Raw genomic sequence first — 19,750 nt, 5'->3', positions numbered from 1 at the left:
TAATGCCCAAGGCATGCAATCCGCACTTAATCAGTTGGCAATCAGTGTCCGCAGGTACAGTATGTGCTTTGCAGCCTCCAAGTGCAAAGTCCTCCTACGAGACTGGCAGGATTCTAATCCTGTAATCACCCTGGATGGTGAACAGATTGAAGTAGTTGAGAAGTTCGTGTATCTAGGTAGCTACATAAATGCTGGTGGTGGCGTGAGTGATGAGATCGATGCACGTATAGTGAAAGCCGGTGAGGCTTATGCCAATCTGGGCCATCTTTGACGCCTTCGTGATGTTAGTCTGGCTGTAAAAGGTTGGATCTGCAACGCGTCGGTGAGAGCAGTTTCGCTCGATGCTTGTGAAACCTGGCCTCTCTGAGTTGAGGATGTTGGACGACTCTGTGTTTGATCATCGTTGTCCAAACGATTGCTGTCATCCAGTGGTATTACCATGTTAGTAATGCAGGGGTTCGGCATCGTGTGTTCGGGCGCCGAGACGATAACCCAATTGGTGTCACTATCTTGAAACACCGACTTCGGTGGCTTGGACATGATCTACGAATGTCGTCCCAGATAATCCCACGTCGTGCATTATTTGCCGGCGCTGGGACTGGTTGGAAAAAGCGGAGTGTTGGTCAGTGTATGACATGATATCGTGGTATGAAAGAAAGCTGCAAAGGGCTGGTTTATGTTGGTCCTTCCCGACTCCCTGGCTGGGGTCCGAGAGATGGTGCAACACAGTGGCCGTACCTTCACTGACATAAAGCAAAATATAACTGCGATACCTTATACATATCGAAAATCAAACAAGAACCGCTAGTTTACTTGAGGTATTAAGTATGATGCCTAAGTAAACCTGACGGTTACTCAGCACAGATCCTTTGCACAGCCATATAAAAGTTTAGGATTTTTCCGGGTCATAAAATCTACAAGCTTTGAAAAATCACTAATAATTGTAGGATTGCAAAGGATATAACCGAAATTTCCTACAAATACATACTACGTAGGATTTAACCATTGAAAAAGCCTGCAGATTCAAGCTTTTTTTTATCAAATATGTGGACATGTGCATACAAATTAGAATAATGCGAAAAATCTCTTCAAATAGAATAAGAAACAAATTCACTGACTAGAAGATACGTATACTTAGTTTAATTGTTAGCAACTTTACAAAAAATTCCAGGTATTGCTTTGGAATCAGCCGGCAGCATCGATGCACCAGGTTGAAGGTAAAATGGTTCCTTTAATTGCGCCTACGGGTAAATGTATTCTTCCCTATCTGCTACCCTAGTATTTAGCGCCTTTGACTACATGTTTTCCTATCATTACTTTGATTGAAACATTGTTTTACTATACTCTAGTCAGCAAAATAGTTATCTCTATGATGCATTACACAATAAGAGACATGCTTAAGATACCCCAGTAAGAATTAACACTGAGTTCAGAAATTTCCTGAAATCTTCATTAGTATAAGCCAACTCATCATGATGTCTTAAACATCAATTATGATGAAGACGTGAGTACTCTACCTGTATATGAACATATATTTAAAATAAGCACGATTTTAGCGAATTTTCTTCAGGAAATCAAATGGACTTCTATAAGACAAGACCATACTTTGGGTTATTATAATTTTATATAAACACTTAACAGTCTTCTTGATGTAATTTAATGAAGAAGAATTTGATGCAGAATAATAAATAACCAATTAATTAGAGTATACAACTAAACACTAGTCCATTTTCTTTGGGGACTGCTGTAATCAGTTGTTTACAAGGTCATTGATATGTAGCCCTCTTCTAAATGGACAGTAGACAGCATTGGAAAATCTAGCCAAATGAACATGTATACTGAACACCCTGAAGTTAAAATAAGTGGTTAAAATACCAAAGAGCAACCCATTAGATGATAAAAAGCAACACAGTTACTAGATCCGTAATAACATGGTAGAAAAACATTATTAAAGTAATCAATAGGTAGAAATGTACAACACCTACGAGACGGATTAATAGGTAGTAAAAACAAAAGGGGATACACAAATACAGAAACAGAAAGAAAGGTACAGAGGAAAAAGAAACCGATCTTTACGATGTACAGACGCTGAAAACTGGGTGAGCCACATATGTTTGACAGCAAGCTGATCGACTTTTTCAGAGTAGAAATATACGTGACCATCTTGCAAAGGATAAATTAGAAAATTAACCAGACATAGATGTGCATGTTGCAAACAGGAACTGTAGAGAAAACAAAAAATTTACAGAAAGTGGTTGTATTAGCCTAGATAAACGATTCTGACAGATAAACGTTATTATTACTACTGTCGTTTTTAATATCACACCGTTCAGTCAGCCACAACGCACAAATATTACATCATTAGTATTGAATAAGTACAAAACATGATCCGGTAAGTATAAAAACTATACGAACAGCCAAATACATATTACTAAGGTACAAGATATCACGTAGAAGCATTAAAGTTCAACATTATTTAAAAATGCCACTTCTCTATAGTGTGGTCATAGGCAAGACTTGATACAATAGTGAAAATTGGAAGGTACAAGTATGATAACTGATAGCAGTTAGGATAAAGATCTTGTTCTACAGAGAAATAAAATATCAAAGCAAATCCTGTACAAAATGTCAGTGCTTGTGTATGCATGTTTAATATGATGGGGAAAAATAAGTAGTTAACTAGGTTGAATCGGCGCAATTTGGGTCATTACTATTGTTTTGGTTACTGTCTAACACCGCATTAATGCAATCGTTTCAAAGCATATAACAAAAATATTAGTAGTAGATGTTTTAAAAATCCTGGAGACTGAAGGTAGTGAGGAGTAGAAGAAAGTAAATACCAAATCACAGGTTTAACTGATATGATATTTTAGCCAAATTCACTGGAATACCATAATTAACATTCCCATTTTACATATCTGTTTGGACGTCCAGGAGCACATTGTAAATCGGTTAGGAAGAAAACATGGTATGAAGACGCAGGGTAAGGGTATGCAGGATGTATACAGATGTTTTATCATTGATATCATTAAATATTGAAGCATCTAGGCACTGAAGATGATTACGCTTTGTTTAAATAAATGAGGAAAGTTTAAGTAGCCTACACACTAACCAACATGTCATAATAACAAACAACGAACTTTTTTACGATCACCTTTCGAGATTAGTTGTGGTGGAGGCAGTTTTCTGAAAAAAAAACATGGAAGCAAAATAATTTTATTAATCAAGGGCTTTATTTTCATTAGTTTGTCTAGTCACAGTCACTTATTATTAAGCTAAACAATTGAAATAAAACAGTGGATTGACTAGTTAAAGACTTCATCATCAACAGACTTAAAATTCACCTCGATCATTTCGTGTTGGAAAGCCATCAAGTACTAGCACTAGTTTTTCTACACAGATAGGAAAACTTAAAGCCCAGTACATAAGTCTATACTTAATAAATGAACTACACTCTTACTAAACAGTGAAATAGCGCTTATATAATGAAATGTTTTTGCTTCAATAACTAATAATCAAAATACATTATTTAGTTTTTCTCATGATCATCATTGATATCAGTAGAATATACTGACTCTTTCAATATTCCTTTTATCATTTTCATCTCTCCATAACTGATATGGTATGGCCGATTAAGCTGATATATTATTTGTATCAGGTTCTATGTTGATTATAGCTGACTGGAACCAGAAAAGTTAATTTAATTTTCAAATATTTGAAAACATAAATCTATTGGTAGGCTAAAATGCCATAGAATCGACAAAACCAAATAAAAACTTCAAAGGTGTAATTCAATAAATAAGATAAAGTACAAATAATTTATATCGTTTCGTTGAACCGCATTAATTTATGAGAAAGATAACCTATAAAAGTCTAGTTTGTTCGAATTGAATTCGTAGTCAAATTACTTATGACGTATTAAATACTTTGAGCTTTTGACAAAGAAACATGAGTTAGTTGAAAGCGTGAGTCAATTGAAGCTAGACCATCTGGAAGCACTGGACGGCCGTTTCATCCTATTGTGGGACACCTCAGCAGTGTGCACCCACGACCTCGCCTCATGGGTTAGTCAGTAGATTTAAGTCATCAGTATCAGTTGAGTTATATTGCTTAATCTAATTTGAATTGTATTATAATCTGGCTATGTGAAATACCTAGACTACATCTAATGAATATTCACCGATTCATTGTGTCATGAACGGATGCTTGATGTTTTGAGATTGTGGTGGTGTCAGAATCCCTACCATCAAAGGTGCTGAAGCAGTTTCATAGTGGTCACCCTGGTGTAAAATGAATGAAACCCACAGCCATAAGTTATGCATACTGACCTCTTATGGAGCAGCATATCATGGAGTTGGTAGGCAAATGCACGCAGTGTTAGCAAGCGGAGAAACTTAACGGTAAAGTACCGCCGGTTTCAAGACCACAGCCCGAGTATCCCTGATCCAGGATACATGTCAACCTTGTTGGTCCAATCAATGGAATTACTTATCTAGTTGTAGTCGATGCGTTTTCAAAATGGCCAGAAATCCTCCCCATTATGCGATGCCAGTCCAAACACTACAGAGCTTCTTACTCGTTTATCGAACGACACCGAATGATATCCTACCAGAACAAAAGTCCCCAGCAGAGATCCTCATGAGAAGATTGAGGACGATTCACAAGCTGATGCTTCCGAGAACCACACCACCACAGACCAAGTCCCAGAAGCTGTACAAGGCTAGATGTCCGGTGTTTGCTCGGGACTACAGACCAATCCACGGTCCCTGGACTGTAGCACGTGTGGTCAGAACGCTAGGCCAAATCATATACGAAGTAGAGGTGGGATGAGACAGGTGGATTTGACACCTAAACTGGCTACGAAAACAGCTAGCCCCAAATCGCCCTTCAACAGAAGGAAATCTCCCACTCGAAATTCTGTTAAATACCTTTAATCTCCCTGAAGTTCCTACGCATGAAAAAGTAAAACGTTTCACAAACTGGTCTTTTCGACAACGGTGACAAACGGTCAAGATGCAGGTGGACCCCAAGAACGTACGCTGTTAAAAGAGGTGTTTGGGATGCTAGATCCCTAGAAATAATTTGGTAAACGTCTTATTTTTTCAACTTAATTTTGGAAATTTGAATTTCTCGTTTTCGCGATAAAAGCGCCCATTTTTATCTTCAGATTGCATTTCCGACTTAAAAGGACCCTAAATCTCATTGGTTCGCATCCTCTCTTAATATGCTATTTGGTGACGTTTCCTTAGGACATTTTTATGCTGTATATATACACTTGAGTTGTATTGCTGATCCTTCGTTTCGTCCGCCGATTTTAGATGGTCTCGTAATCTCTCCAAATATAGCAATAGGAATGTGTGGAGTAGGTGAGACTGCGATTTTGTTTATAGAAATAAGTCGCTAGCAAAAACCTTAACTCATAAAAAATAGGCCATCAAAAAAGATCAAGCAAATTATTCAAGACAAATACTTGTAAAAAGTGTCGTGACTAACTAGTTTTAACCAAATGAGCGTTGAGCGGGCAGTTGTACAACGTCGCTTTACTCTTTCAATCAGGTAATCCTGAATGATATTAATTTTAATAATTTAGTTTAACAAGTTAGCTTATTTGTATGAGTTGGGCGGCAGATAGTAATGTTCACAATACCCCAGTCCTAAACAGTGATTGAAGCGCCGTGCCCCTAAATGCCCTGGTACGGCCGAGGGTGAGGAGTCAGCTCTACCTCTCGAAATACTCTCACATGGTCATGAGTATACAGCCACTTCCAGGGAAGTCCTACTCACTGCCTTCTCGTGGTATTACTGTTGTTTGCGAAATTGTAAGGACGAAAAGCGAATGTCCGGTGCTTTAACCGGGTTGGTGGATATGGAGGATCAACCTAAGGGAGTTGGAAAACACCGAGTCCAAACCAATGGTGCACATAGGCTCCAGGATCCTGATGGAACAAATGGCGTATGAACCAATCGTTGGTCACCGGCTTCCATGGGACTGAATCTCCTTACGTCGCTCCACTGCCTTGTGGATTAGAACTTTAGGCCGAATGCTCGGGGAGTGACCCCCTAAGAAAGTCACCTGCTTCGATCTGGACACCCGACTAGTATCCAAGCTCACACAAATCGAACGATGAAGTGCGGTGAATATGTGTTCGGTGTCCCTATGTACGAATATTTATGTGTTCAAATAAATAAATTGAAGCGCAGTTGAACAAAAGATGAGGTGCAGACACTGAACTAATTTATAGAACATTGGTTCATTATCATAGTAATATGAACTGTTATTATAACATACCTGATAATTCGTACCATATCGTGAAACATTTTGTCTACATTAACTGGAGGATCTTTAGCACTTGTTTCAATGTAAGGAACCTAATTAGAAATTGGATGAGAAAAAGAAAGCATTTTAGAAAGTAAAAACCACAAAGCATAGTCTAGTTTGTACATCACCGCATAAATAAGGTTTTACAAATCTTCACATTGTATCAGTAAAGACTGATTTTTATATATATATATATATATATATGTATATGTGGGTATATATATATATGTATATGTGGGCGGGAGATATTGTTCATTTCTCATCAAATTACTGAAGCTTAAGAGGAAACTATTTACTTTTATTTGTATGATTGATACCATCATTGAAATAAGCCGTTTTTTTCTCTTTTAAAATTTTTTTCATCTTGTTCAATCTCTTCTGTTTGCACAGCTTTATGGAGAAAATACTACAAGCATGGTGTAAAATAATTATCATACAACCAACTTTATAGTATGACAACTTACAATTTGTACCTAGTGATGAAATGAACTAGAAAAATGACATTCCAATCTGTACAGTCATTTGATGTAGATGGTGACAAATTTTTATCTCTTTCATTTATAGTGACTAAAAAAATTTGGAAATATTTCCTGATGTATAAAATTAATTAACAAAATGGTCGAATTCACATTCAAATTTGCATTAATTCAACGCATTAATCATCAACTGATCGAGCTAAAATTAACGCGGAAATCTGATATGATGCGAAAATTAGTTAGATAAATAACACTAGATAGACTTAGCCACGAGCGATGTGTATTATTGAGATGTATTTATTTAGTTATTTGTGGACTCTTTAGGAACTAATTTTAAGCTAGTTAGCGTACACTTTGTGAATCCTATACATCTCCCACTTGTAACAATTTAGTAGATTTCGTGAAAATTATTTACATATGACTTGGATGAATACTAAGAGCTAAACGTTTTACGAAGTAAATAAGACCAGATAGATTAGCTGCACAGTTGATATATTTCTAATTGTTGCTGCCTATGTATCTTACTCGAATAACCTGAACAGGATTTTAACTTTTGCATACACATGGTGGAACCAGCCAACCACAAAGAATTGAGAGACAGTCAGTCAGTATATTAGAACAAAGCTCCCTATTGTTTTGGTTATACCCTTTACTAACCACAATGGGGGTGTACACTAACTCGTTGACCCAGTTGCTCGGTTGGACACTCGATATAGCTTTCTCCACGGAAGCAGCTGAATACGTAGATATACATGGATATGACGAAACCAGATGACTTACCCTTTAAATGGCATGATATATTACAAGATACATTGACTAAAGTAGTGAAGATGACATACGCAGCTAACTACCCATTGTTTTCTAGTTGGCCTATGGTGGTTTCCCAACTAAACGATAAGTTACCTGGTTGCTCCTATAGAGAAAGCTATATGGAGTTTAAAATTATACAAAATAGTACCACAATTGGATAGTTGTGTGTAATTAGAGATGATTGACACAAAAATACAGTTTAAAATAAAAAAAAACTTACTTGGAGATAAGTAGCTAGACGTTTACCCTCTTCTTCTGAAACTTGGCGTTGTTGAGACAAATCAATCTTATTTGCTGCCAATATCATAGGATAAGAACCACAGTCTTTACACCGTGAAATTTCTTTGTGAAATCGCTGGACTTCTTCAAAACTCTGAGGGTCTGTCACTGAGTATACAATAATAAATCCTTGACCTATGCGCATATACTGTTCTCTCATTGCACTAAACTCTTCCTGCCCTGCAGTATCCAGTACTGAAAACAAACAGGAAAAACGTTAGCTTAATTTATTATTCTGTATTATTTTTAAATGAAGTCAATGTCTTAAGTAAATCTGGATTATCGCTTGATTTACAGTTGCTCAAAAAAGGTGAATCGTTTATATTAGATCCTATACAATCGATCACTTTTAAATGTGCGTGAGATATCTGACCAACAACCAAAATAAAAGGGATACAGTAGATAAAATCAACGAGAGGTAAAAGAGATATTAATGACGTGGAACATTGGATAAATTTGAATCAGCCCACATTACCACACTCCTATCAGTATGATGAAAAGGAACTAATAGCCAAAGTAATGAAACGAAAATAATGAGATGTAAGAAGGAAGACTAAACGAAAAACAAACGAATGAAAACAAAAATGTCACAGAATAATGCAATATGAAAACTTGAAGATGTAATAGTGAAACTGAGGTTTAGCCATTTATGTCAAGGTTTTCAATCCTACGTTATAGTCGTTACCTAATAAACGTTAAACATGAAATCTGCATTCCATTAGTTTAATCGGTAACCACTAAATTCATGAACTGATTCCATTTCGTGCATAATCACCATTAATTTTTTATAATTAAATATTATACTTACAATTACCTAGTACTCTACTTATGATATCAGTACTAATTTAATAGTTCGTGATGTGAACAAAGAAACAAGAAGCCTTGACAAACTACGGAAGCTGTTTTTGACGTTATTTCGTTTAATTCAAAGCTTGTATAACAGTAACATTTACTTTTGTCCCTAGTCTATTCTAGAGATCATAAATTTTCGTTTGATGTATGATTCACTGCCATAGCCTTTTCTGTTCTAAAGCTATTGTAATTTAGACATAAACTTTTGTACTCTATTTTCTACTCTAATCCCCCAGTTTTGGACATAATTGTATTTTCCTAATTATTGTACGTTGTGGTCAGGTTATTCATCTATTTATCCATGGATCTTTTTGCACTAATCTGAATTCGGGTACCAGATAGGATTTTAGAATAAAGCGAGTGGTGTTCCAGTTGTATTGTCTTTCCTCTCGCACGTGCTTGTCAGCCAATCAGGGGTAAAATAGTTTTCGTCTCTCTACCCCACTTCGAACTCACGCATACTAGCCTCAAGGTTAAGCCAGTCAGCCTATCGCGTCAAGGTTTTAATCCACATTAGACAAGTTATCCTCGGTACGAAAGTGGGTAGACAGATCACGAACGTAACAGTTCCATCACATACAACCGGTGTTTTGTAGACACTTGCGATCTACTATTTGTTTTTTTTGTGTTTCTATTGCTCACGTGGAGCCATGATTTCGAAGTTAAGGCGTTCAACTTACAGCCGTTAGGTCACAGGTTCAAGACCCGCTTTACCAACTTCAATCTGGGTAACCGGTTATTATCACTGGCACTAATACAAAAAGTGACTCAAACCCGGGTATACGAACCTGTACTTGGTAAATGAGTTGCATCATTTTCTTATACTCTCAGGTGTTATGCTTCAGTTCTGAAGAATAGTGAATATAAGCGTAACATACGTGGACGTTAGTAGACAGACCAACATCACACCTACATTAGGTGGATAATGAAAATTTTGTATTGGGGAAAGCCCTTTGCAAGACACCAACCAACTAAAACTGATGAAACCTCTGGCAAGATTATTATTACTATATAAATAGGTCATTCAGCTCAATTGCCCCCTTTTACTACCCTAGTTTCTTATTCGAATGTTTTGGGGGAGGTCTCGGGTTAGAGTGAGTCATATTACAAACCTTTAGGCATCAAAATCAGTTTTCAGAATAGTAGGTGTATTTTCTTCAAGATCTTCACTTAATAGGACGTGTTATATATTTTGACTTGATGAAAAAATTTTAGATTGAGATTTATTTTTGAGTCATACAAAAGGTGTCGCCTCTAGTAGCATTTATATGGTGTAGTTGAATAGAAGTTTGGGAATCGGTTATAAAATCCTGGTTATTTATGATGACAGACTCATAAATTACAACTTGATTTCGGATCATCATCCTTAGTTAATCAGTCATAAACGACGCACAACCTGATACAAATATGTATTTACTGGTTGCCAAGCTAAATCAGAGATGAAGTTATTTATTTATTTAAACACGTAAATATTGGTACAAAAGGGCACCAGATACATATGCGCAACACAAATCTCGTTTGATTTGTGTGAGGGCTGTGATACTGCCCAGATGCCCAAACTGAAGCAGGTGGTTTTCTTAGGGGGACACACCCGGAGCCTTTGACCTAAAGGTGGAGCATCGTAAGGAGATGCAGTCCCATGGTAGCCGGTGACCAACGATTGGTTCATAAATCATTTGTTCCTTCAGGATACTGGAGCCCATGTTCACCACTGGTTTGAAATCAGGGTTTTCCAACTCCCCTATGTGGACCCTCCGTGTTCACCAACACGGTTAAAGCGCCGGACATTCGCTTTTCGTCCTCTCAATTTCGTGAACAATACCCCCGCCAATAGAAGGCAGTGAGTAGGACTTCCCTAGCAGAGGCTATATACGCGTGGTCATGTGAGAGCATTTCGAAAGGAAGAGCGGAATCTCCTCACTCTCGGCCGTATCAGGGCATTTTGAGACCATGAAATAATAGGAGTCAGAGCAACAATGGGGTTGTTGAGGTAAGGAAGTAAACGTGAATGGTTCGGAATCAGGAAATAGAGAGAATTAGGTGATGGGGAAACGTAGGAGTAGGGAAAGATTTAGAAGAAAACAAATCTCGTCACTGTGACCGATTTCAAAACATGTCACAGGACGACGCACAAACTTTCTAGTCATTCTTAGGAATCTCAAGAGCTTTTGGTTTTCTTAACTTTTATTTACAGGTGCATCAACTTGAAAAAGTGCAGTGTCGATTTACATTACTGGACAGTGGGCCGCTGAACAACAGTTTAACGGTCTCTACAAGCGCTTCATATGTTACTTCAGCAATCTGACCTGAGAACAAAACACTTTTGTGTTCTATGAGTCTTGTTAAATACGCGTTGTTCAACATTTAAGTTTTTTGACAAATCCCTACTTTTAATAATTAATTTCTTCCCCATTATTGTTTCTCGCTTATTTTTATCCATAAACAAATTTGGTACAACAGAGGACTAAGCGAATAAATAACAGAATATACGACATTGACAAGTAGGAAAGCCAAAAGTTCAACTGACAAGTAGACAGAAGTGATGTTCCATGCGGAGAGGATAATCCATTTGATTCATGAGAAACTGCCTACATTTAAAGGTGTTTATCTTTCTTTTATGATTAACTAAAAGCTAAAATTGAATCATCACTGGCTTCCAGTTTGATCAACCTTTGAAAAGGCCTTAAGTTACTGAGCTCCACGGAAACTAGAACCCCGGCCACGAAGTCGTAACGGATCACCCATACAGTTATCTTCCAGAGTGATGCTGTCATAGACCCACCACTCGTTTGTTACTTATTCCCTAGTGTCAGCAAACAACGCGGAGTATGGGCTTGCTGTCACATTCGCAAAGCATATAGTAGCCAATTTTTTGAGATCGTAGCACCGATTTAATCATAAATACTTACTGATGGTCATGATAACCGGTCACACACATACCCAACTACTTGGTAAACAAAGACACTTCCGGCTTAAAAACCTCAACATAAATTATATTAGCCTAAAATATTTCTCTTATGCTACATGCACACGAATTAACATCCCAATCTCCCTATTTTGGGTAGAATTATACCCGTTTTGGGTAAATTTAGGGAAAGCCGCAATGGATAACTTTGGTGAAATAGCACAAAAACCGCGAAATTCCCTCAGGTCTGAAGAAAATCCTCAAATGCTTGAGGAAATTTCGGATTTTTCCCAATATTCCCCCAGAATCCTATAACACTGAGGTTTTTCCCCAAAACAAGGAGATTGAGATATTGTATGGCTGATATTTGCAAATCTTTTGCTAGAAATTGAAGACGTAGCAAATAATACTTGGTGGAGTATCAAAATAGAATGGCACAAAATCGTCGATAAATATGCAGTATCACAGTAAATTTACAGGCACGTAATATCTATTTCATTACAAGTGGTGTAGCTAATGATTCTGATCCAGATATTGTCTCAAACAGGGCCATCTGCGAAGTTTTTGTCCAAAACAGCGGCCGATGAAGGTAAACTTTTTGACATGCCATACACACGAGAAGTAACAGAATCAAAGAACTTACCATACAGCATACACAGCTCATTATCGATCTCAGCGTTCTGGATGTATGAGTCCTCAATCGTAGGGTCATGTTCTTCAAGAAACATTCTCTGGAAGTACTAAACGGCGTAATATACAGCTGAGTTTGTTACCTGGATTGTTAGTGCAGATTTTCCAACACCTCCATCACCTACAACCACTATTTTGTAAAGTGGTCTATCGCAAGTGTCAGCGGGTAGCCTCTTAGAAGTCATATGGATAACCACTTCTCGAAAAATCTTATCTGCTTAACGACTTCTCTGACTTGAATATATAACACCATGCAGATAATTTTACCTTGATACGGCCCAAGTGGATTTCTTCCAGAAGCTTTTGTCCGGACTCCGAAATGGCGGGCTGGAGTACAATGTCAAAGTTTCAGTTTTGATTTAGAAGGACAGAATGCTGGATGGGCTATGTGAGTCTTGATAGTGACAGTCTCTCAGTCGACCCTATTTTTCTGAATTTGCTGAAGAATGGAGCTTTATTCACATGCAGAGCTATGGGTTCCATTCGTTGGTTATCCGACAGGAAAGTCTACAATTCATTGTAAACAGATTTGCTTTAGGTTTGTGAAGTAATATGAAATGGCCTCGCAAACTCTCCGTTTTGGAATGCAACAAAAATGATATTTGGCAGGATCCCGGATATTCCACTTACGGGCTGTTGTGAGTTATCATGTGTGAACCTGTTAATCAATCCTCAAAGTAAATAGTTCTGTAAGTTTTCGACATTGGTGCCGACCGCATCAGTTTTACTGGACACACCCTATCTGAAGGCGCTCGGTCACACATATATGGCCATGTATTATGCTCTGTGGTAATTTCAACACTCTATAGAAGGTCCAGAATTTAATCTGTTCACAGATAATAAAACTCCTAACTTCTCCCTGGGCTCTCCTTCAGAAATGTACTCGTTTATGTTCAGCATCGAGAATCATGTGGTTAAGAACCAATACCACTACAACTCGTCAAAGTCATTCATCGCAGACCCGAATTCTATATTGTAGACAAGAATGGAACTAAAGATGACGTCTGCCTTAAAGTTGCCTGTACACTTGAATGACACAAGCCTCACAATTACGACGCCTTCCTCAATAATCAACAATCACGAAGAAACTTTGGTAGTATCTGACAACCCATCCGAAACAACGCGCTCTGGAATAAGGGTAAAGTTTCCAGAACACTTAGACGACTACTGAGCACAGGACACTGCTCAAAACTTTGCGTTAACCCGTTTGTTTGTATTGTTGTCAGAAGACGTTTTTTTTAATTTGCTCATACATGTGTATACATCTTCATCTTAAGTAATCTGAAAAGGTGGAATGTGAGAATTCTTTACGTTATCGTATGTTGCCAATAAGCATTTACACCAGTTTCGTCTTTTTTCGCACGTATTGTGTCCTTACATATATACAAGTGCATTTCGACACAAACTTTTAATTTTTCATTTCCCTTTATCAGGACGTCTGGAAAAGATGAAAAACCGACGAAGTGTACGGCGAATAGAATGTTCCGTTGTAATTTTCTCCTTTCTTTATTGTACTACATGGCCTCGTATGTTAAGGAAAAACAACCAGATGCTGATGAACATAGGAAGCTATCAGAAATGTTAACCATTGATAAAGATGCTGAGTTTTAACTTATGACTGGCCACTTCTTGGGGTATTCAGCACCCCTAAGAGGCGGTAAATTAAACCTCAAAATAAGTAGTTCTGTAAGTTTTCGACATTGATGCCGACCGCATCAGTTTTACTGGACACACCCTATCTGAAGGCGCTCGGTCACACATACGTGCCAGATCACCAGTTGGTACGTCGTGCTACGCTTTGACTGTAACTGCTAGTCAGCTTAGATTAAACGCTTCTCGACATACCGATAACTTTCCAAGTATATCTTCGAACTACTTCATTTCTAACTTCTGATCTGATTAGGTTGGTATACTTCGATTATGAAGATGTCAGGTGTAGAGACTGTCAAACTCCGAATACCCTTGGAATCTTTAGTGGTGAGCCCATTTTTTTCCTATTATATCCATGTATAAAATTATTTTTTATACATAGATATCCTGCCATACTCATACTTTCTCCCATTCATGATGACTTCTCTTGCCTTTATGTAAATTTTCACTTCGCCATTTGTTTATTCCGCATGTTTCATGTGTGAGCTAATTAAAATTATTCTGTACTTGCACAAATTTTCAGATAGGACGTAGCCAAACTCAACTGAGATACTTGCAGAAAAACAAAGACAAACAAAACCCGTTATTATGTCATCTTGAGTGTTATTTATTTTCAGAAATCACAATCGATGTAGCCCAACGTATAAAACTGAGATATTCTTTCTACATTTAACACTTTGAGGAGGTCAGAAGTGGTGAACGTGGGAACACTGAATCGGTGTGGTATGGCTTGGCCATGCTGGCGTGGTCAATACGTAACTTCCGCCTTCTAATATCAAATATGCTATTCTGTTCTTAGCCCAAATGTGTTTTCCAAAATTTCTAAACAGCATATTACTGCCTCCTACGGTAGCACGAGCCATAATATACAATTATGTGACTTCCATATAGACTAGGTAGTTAAATCGTAGCAAATCTGCAGTTTCGCGATCAATTATACTTGTCGCACCTCCCTACAATTAAGTTTGCTTACGGTTAGTTTTTTCAAGCTCTTTAATTAACTTGTTTAACAATGCTATTAGAACAGTAAGAATTTGTCCATTTCTTTGTCTTATTATGATCACTATGGTATCTGTATAAACGCGTATGCCTGGTCACATGTGACAGTCTGTGCACATGTCTCTCTCTAGCTAAAATATTAGTTGCTCGAATATCACACGATGAATCATTCTCTTTCTCATATATATATATATATGATTGAATCTCATTAATTGCTTTGCTTCGATCCGACTTGACTGTGAATCCGCCTCTGTACTTGCTTCTTTCACGCATCAGGTTTTCTGCTTGAGTCCACTTGGTAGGCCTGTAATTTTATTATCTACATTATGCAGTAATAAACAGTAGTCAAAACTTCATGTCGCTTTCTAAATGTATACACCATTGGGACCTATACAATAACGGATATTGGTGTGGTTGACAAGTGAGGTAAAAGTGATTTTTTTCGAAGCCAAGCCACTACGTATTGTTCTAGTAGCATAGATTAATATGCTTAATACCGTCCTAGACAACTATTCTTACATTTGTGAGACTTGTTGAAGAAACGGAACTTGTTGTTAATTAACATATTTACTTCAACCTTATCGATCTAGTTTTACTTATTTAAACCCATCATTCAATTTATCTGTTGGTCAATGTTCACATGTATTGCCTTATTGCAATGTTGGTTAGCATTCGAACTTAACCGATTACCTCAATCGATAAAAACAACTAGCCAACTAAGCTATGAATAAGCTGTCGTGGTCCTTTAACAAGCATTAAGGGGGTACAATTGCTTCTGTGTAATTTGTCTGTTAAAGCAACGACCAATCGTAAATATAGTCACAGGATAGTATGATATCTAAGACAAACCTAAGTGGAGAGGAAGTATTTTAATGTCTTTCGGATCCCAAAAACGGGAGGTTGACACATTCATATTATGTTCCCTAAGCACTTTCATTCCATGACCTCTTTATTATAGGAAGAAATCATAGCATAACATTGAGTAACTTATTCTTTAGATTAAATTTGTGATTGTTTGTGGTTAATGTGAAGACAACATAGACGCTTTAGATCGGACAAAATCAGAACACCAACAAACTTAGCTGTATAATATCTGTTTATTCTCAGTCACTAGCCACTAGTCTGTAGTTGGCGTCGAGTTGCGATTGACTATGATCACCACTACAGGAAGATTACTTGCCAGATTTCGAATTGTATCCCTCCGTAAACCAAAAAACCAGAAGGCTGTTGACGGTTGCAACAGCATATATTTGTTGGCGATCTTGTGGTATCAAAAGAATACCGAGACGTGCCAAAGTTTACAAACAGAACTACTAAGCGTACTCGATTTCGTGCAACGCCACAGGCCACGGAAGAAAGCAACAATTAAGTATAGTAAAACAATCGCTGGTACAACTGGTCATAATAATAATTGTTTGCATTATGCCAATCGGGTTCTCGTCATGAAAGTAGGTCACTACAAGTTTCATTTTTGTTTGGTCAGGACCCTTTCGCCCAGGAAATCTTGTGAAAAATTTGGGACTGATTCTCCGACAAATATATATATATTGTAATGAATTACTAGACCTTTGCAGATTTTGGGTCAAAACCCGAACATGTGAAAGTCAGCACAAATATACTTCATTTAGTCCATCTAACCATATGCTAATGCAAATAAAAATAGGAAAATTAAGAGTAAACTGGTGAAGATAAAGAGGTCGACCATGAAAGTAGAGAGGAAATGTTTATGGGATTTTTGTCTAGGCCGGCATCACGAGCAATTATCTTTGCTACTAGATAATAGACCTGATCATAAAGCTGCAGATTTGCTACGATTTAACTACCTAGTCTATATGAAAGTCACATAATTGTATATTATGGCTCGTGCTACCGTAGGAGGCAGTAATATGCTGTTTAGAAATTTTGGAAAACACATTTGGGCTAAGAACAGAATAGCATATTTGATATTAGAAGGCGGAAGTTACGTATTGACCACGCCAGCATGGCCAAGCCATACCACACCGATTCAGTGTGTAGAGGTAAAAAAATCCACAAAATCAATAGCTCTGTAAGTGTTCGACATTGGATGCTGACCACATTGGTTTTAATGGGCTCAACTAGGTGAAGGCGCTCGGTAGTGCATCCACACTAGATCACGAGCGGGAACGCCGCGCTCAACTTCTCTTGCGATCACTAACCAATTTAGATCAGTCACTTCTCTACATATTGATAATCTATCAAATATATCTTCCAACCTCCTCGCTTCTGACTTTTGATTTCACTGGGCGGGCACGATTCCATTATAGGTGTTGCTGGTTGAGTGTTGTCAAACCACAATACTTGTGGTATCCTTAAGTGTTCCCACGTTCACCATTTCTGACCTTCCCAAAGTGTTTAGTGTTAAATGTAGATCTTCTTAGTTCCCATATAATCATCTACAGTTATTAGTTCTATGATTATTATAAGTTGTCTACTGAGCATTATATTTTTACGGTGTATAGAACTTTCAGCATAGAGTTTCAGAGTTTAATCTCGGTTTTGTGATTGGCGTACACTGTCGAGCGGAAAACCACCACTTATTATTATTACTTTTAATTGCCTTTTCCTATCGCTTATTATTATCTCCTATGTAGTGCCTATTCATCTAGGCTTTCAAGATATGAAATAATAGCCATATTTGTTTTTACCCCGGATGATTCTTGTACTATCCCAGACCTCAAGGGGACTTGTTATTTCTGCCCAGTGAATTATGAAATCGAACGTAGTGAATTACTTCATGTCTCCGTCTAACAGAACCACGAGTAAGAGTTGCGGTTGATTGAGAATGAATAATTTTCTACCTTATACAATATAAAAAACGAAGGCGATGAATTTATTTCGAAACATTTTATGTTTTGTACATTGTATTTTGATGGATGCGTTTTTTCATACTACGACTTGTTATTGTTTGCTTTGGCGGGCTGTTAATGTTGCCTCCTTGGGTTGCTGATGTTTTGGGCCAAATATCACAGAGATTGGTCATGATAGCTGACATTTGGAATGCCATGGGTTTAGAAGGAGAAAATTTACAGCCGAGAATTCATTCTTTATCATCCCATTTGTTCTTAATGTTGGATGAAATGCATAGTGAAGAAATTTTAGCGAAGCAGGCTATCATTGACTCAATCAAAGAACTAAAGGTTCATTCTGGTTGTATCAACTCTCATAATATTGCATAGGTAAAGATTAAAGAACTCGAGTCAGAGCTTGGGTTGACCAACAATATTTCCGAAACATCATCGCTTGTAATGACTGAAAAACTGTTTTATGATCATTTTAAAGCACTCACTGAAAAGTCCTCCTCAATTCTTCAGACATATAATTTGCTTAAAGCAGAGGAAAAGGATTTGTGCGAGCGGCTTAATGAACCTCCTGTCCCTGAGACCTTTATACACGTCCCAAATCCTGAACAAATTGGAATCTTAAAAGAAAACATCAATCATCTGACTCAAGAAAAAGTAACCTATGTTTATGTGATGTAATCCATCAGCGTTCTCGTTCTCTTCGTTTGTCTAGACTAATTCAGGAAATCAGAAACTTAAGAGATCTCCTGCAACAAGAGACTGCTGATGACGAGGAAATAATCGCCCTAATCACTGCTCCTAATCCTATGGAGATTTTATCACTATCAAAAGATTTTCTTGACCATGTCACTAAATTAAGAAATAGTTTGGCACAGGAGTTTGTCAAGTTGGATGATGATTGTCAAAGACTCATTAAAGAAATCATGCATATAGCAGGTCGTCTTAATATTGACCTTGATAATGCTGTGAATATTCAACAACCAGTATCTGCTCGCTTCTTACAACATGTGAGGTTTGCTTATATTTTTCCTTGGTTATGATCATGTTTTTGCTAATCGAATTGCTTGTTGAACATTTATCTTTTGACTCTGGCGGAAACGGTTAATAATCTTAAGTTCAATCACATTTGGTATATAATGGGTGACGGGACTTGATACTTTTAATCGTAGTAAGTCTGCTGTTTTGTTTTGATTCACAATGTTCACCTGAAGAAATCCCTCTAAAAATATTTCTACGTTGCGCGTTGTCGATGCCAGTTAATGAGTTCGTCTCCACTCAATGTCCTAGCATCCACAATTAGATTTATGTTTATTAACCATGAATATTTATCTTAATTATCACTTCAAGGTTAAATATTCTGGTCGATATCAGACACCGAGTTGGTTGCTTTTCACTGTCAACCAACAAAATTGCATTATGAATGCTAGTGTTAAATAGTCTTTAAAAAGGACTGTTAAATAGTCGACAGTTTTGTGCGTGGCATTTCCCCAAGAAAACCACCTGCTTCGGATTGGGCGACCAGGCAGTACCCCAGCCCTCTCACAAGTCACGTGATTTATATGGCGCATATCTACTTGGTGCCCTCTTATACCAATATTTGTGTTTAAATAAATAAATAAATTTAAAATACTAGTTTCCTGCAATAGAATCACCTGGACTTATTTTGGACGTGGTAAACCCTAGTTGTTTGTACTGAGGTTTTCTAGCCTGTTCCTTACCTACCATGTATACAGATATACCACTTCGCATGTCCTGCTTTTTTGAGGCGCTGTGAAATTGTTAGGATGTAGACGACTGTTTAGTGTCTGGTTAAAAAGTTCGGAGAACTAACCTAGTCAGGAAACCTGTGTTGGACTATATTACAGAGCACTAGTTCGACCTTATTATCAAGTTTTAGATCTATTTAAAGGTTTTATCTTTAGCCGTTGTATTTGAATGTCTGACTTCC

The 19,750-nt window shown here is 37.5% G+C and overlaps 3 protein-coding genes across 5 annotated transcripts; 2 read left to right on the top strand and 1 right to left on the bottom strand.

Moving 5' to 3' along the window:
* Nucleotides 1-1,929: 1,929 nt before the first annotated feature.
* Smp_084940.1 (putative gtp-binding protein rit) lies at nucleotides 1,930-12,639 on the bottom strand (the record flags this gene model as incomplete). Of its 3 annotated transcripts, XM_018799483.1 has the most annotated exons (5): nucleotides 12,415-12,608; nucleotides 12,285-12,381; nucleotides 7,826-8,079; nucleotides 6,290-6,369; nucleotides 3,120-3,186 (listed from the first exon to the last, which is right to left on the bottom strand). In XM_018799483.1, the coding sequence occupies exons 1-5, from the start codon at nucleotides 12,514-12,516 to the stop codon at nucleotides 3,120-3,122; spliced, it is 600 nt and encodes a 199-aa protein (XP_018651269.1). In that variant the 5' UTR covers nucleotides 12,517-12,608. The 3 variants fall into 3 exon arrangements, with proteins under 3 accessions (XP_018651270.1, XP_018651269.1, XP_018651268.1); XM_018799485.1 differs by having other exon boundaries at nucleotides 1,930-3,186; nucleotides 12,285-12,625; XM_018799484.1 differs by lacking the exons at nucleotides 3,120-3,186; nucleotides 6,290-6,369 and having other exon boundaries at nucleotides 7,641-8,079; nucleotides 12,415-12,639.
* A 5,286-nt stretch (nucleotides 12,640-17,925) lies between these two features.
* Nucleotides 17,926-18,177, top strand: Smp_084950 (hypothetical protein; the record flags this gene model as incomplete). The annotated part of the gene is made up of 1 exon (XM_018799482.1): nucleotides 17,926-18,177. One exon carries the CDS (start codon nucleotides 17,926-17,928, stop codon nucleotides 18,175-18,177), a length of 252 nt encoding a protein of 83 aa, XP_018651267.1.
* Nucleotides 18,178-18,246: 69 nt separating this feature from the next.
* Nucleotides 18,247-18,842, top strand: Smp_168220 (putative protein regulator of cytokinesis 1 prc1; the record flags this gene model as incomplete). Its single annotated transcript, XM_018799481.1, has 2 exons — nucleotides 18,247-18,456; nucleotides 18,489-18,842. The coding sequence occupies 2 exons, from the start codon at nucleotides 18,247-18,249 to the stop codon at nucleotides 18,840-18,842; spliced, it is 564 nt and encodes a 187-aa protein (XP_018651266.1).
* Nucleotides 18,843-19,750: the final 908 nt, after the last annotated feature.

This window comes from Schistosoma mansoni, chromosome 3, assembly GCF_000237925.1.
Source record: "Schistosoma mansoni strain Puerto Rico chromosome 3, complete genome".
Classification (NCBI taxonomy): Eukaryota; Metazoa; Platyhelminthes; class Trematoda; order Strigeidida; family Schistosomatidae; genus Schistosoma; species Schistosoma mansoni.
The sequence above is the reverse complement of the archived record's forward strand: the minus strand, read 5'-3'. Positions and strand labels throughout refer to the sequence as shown.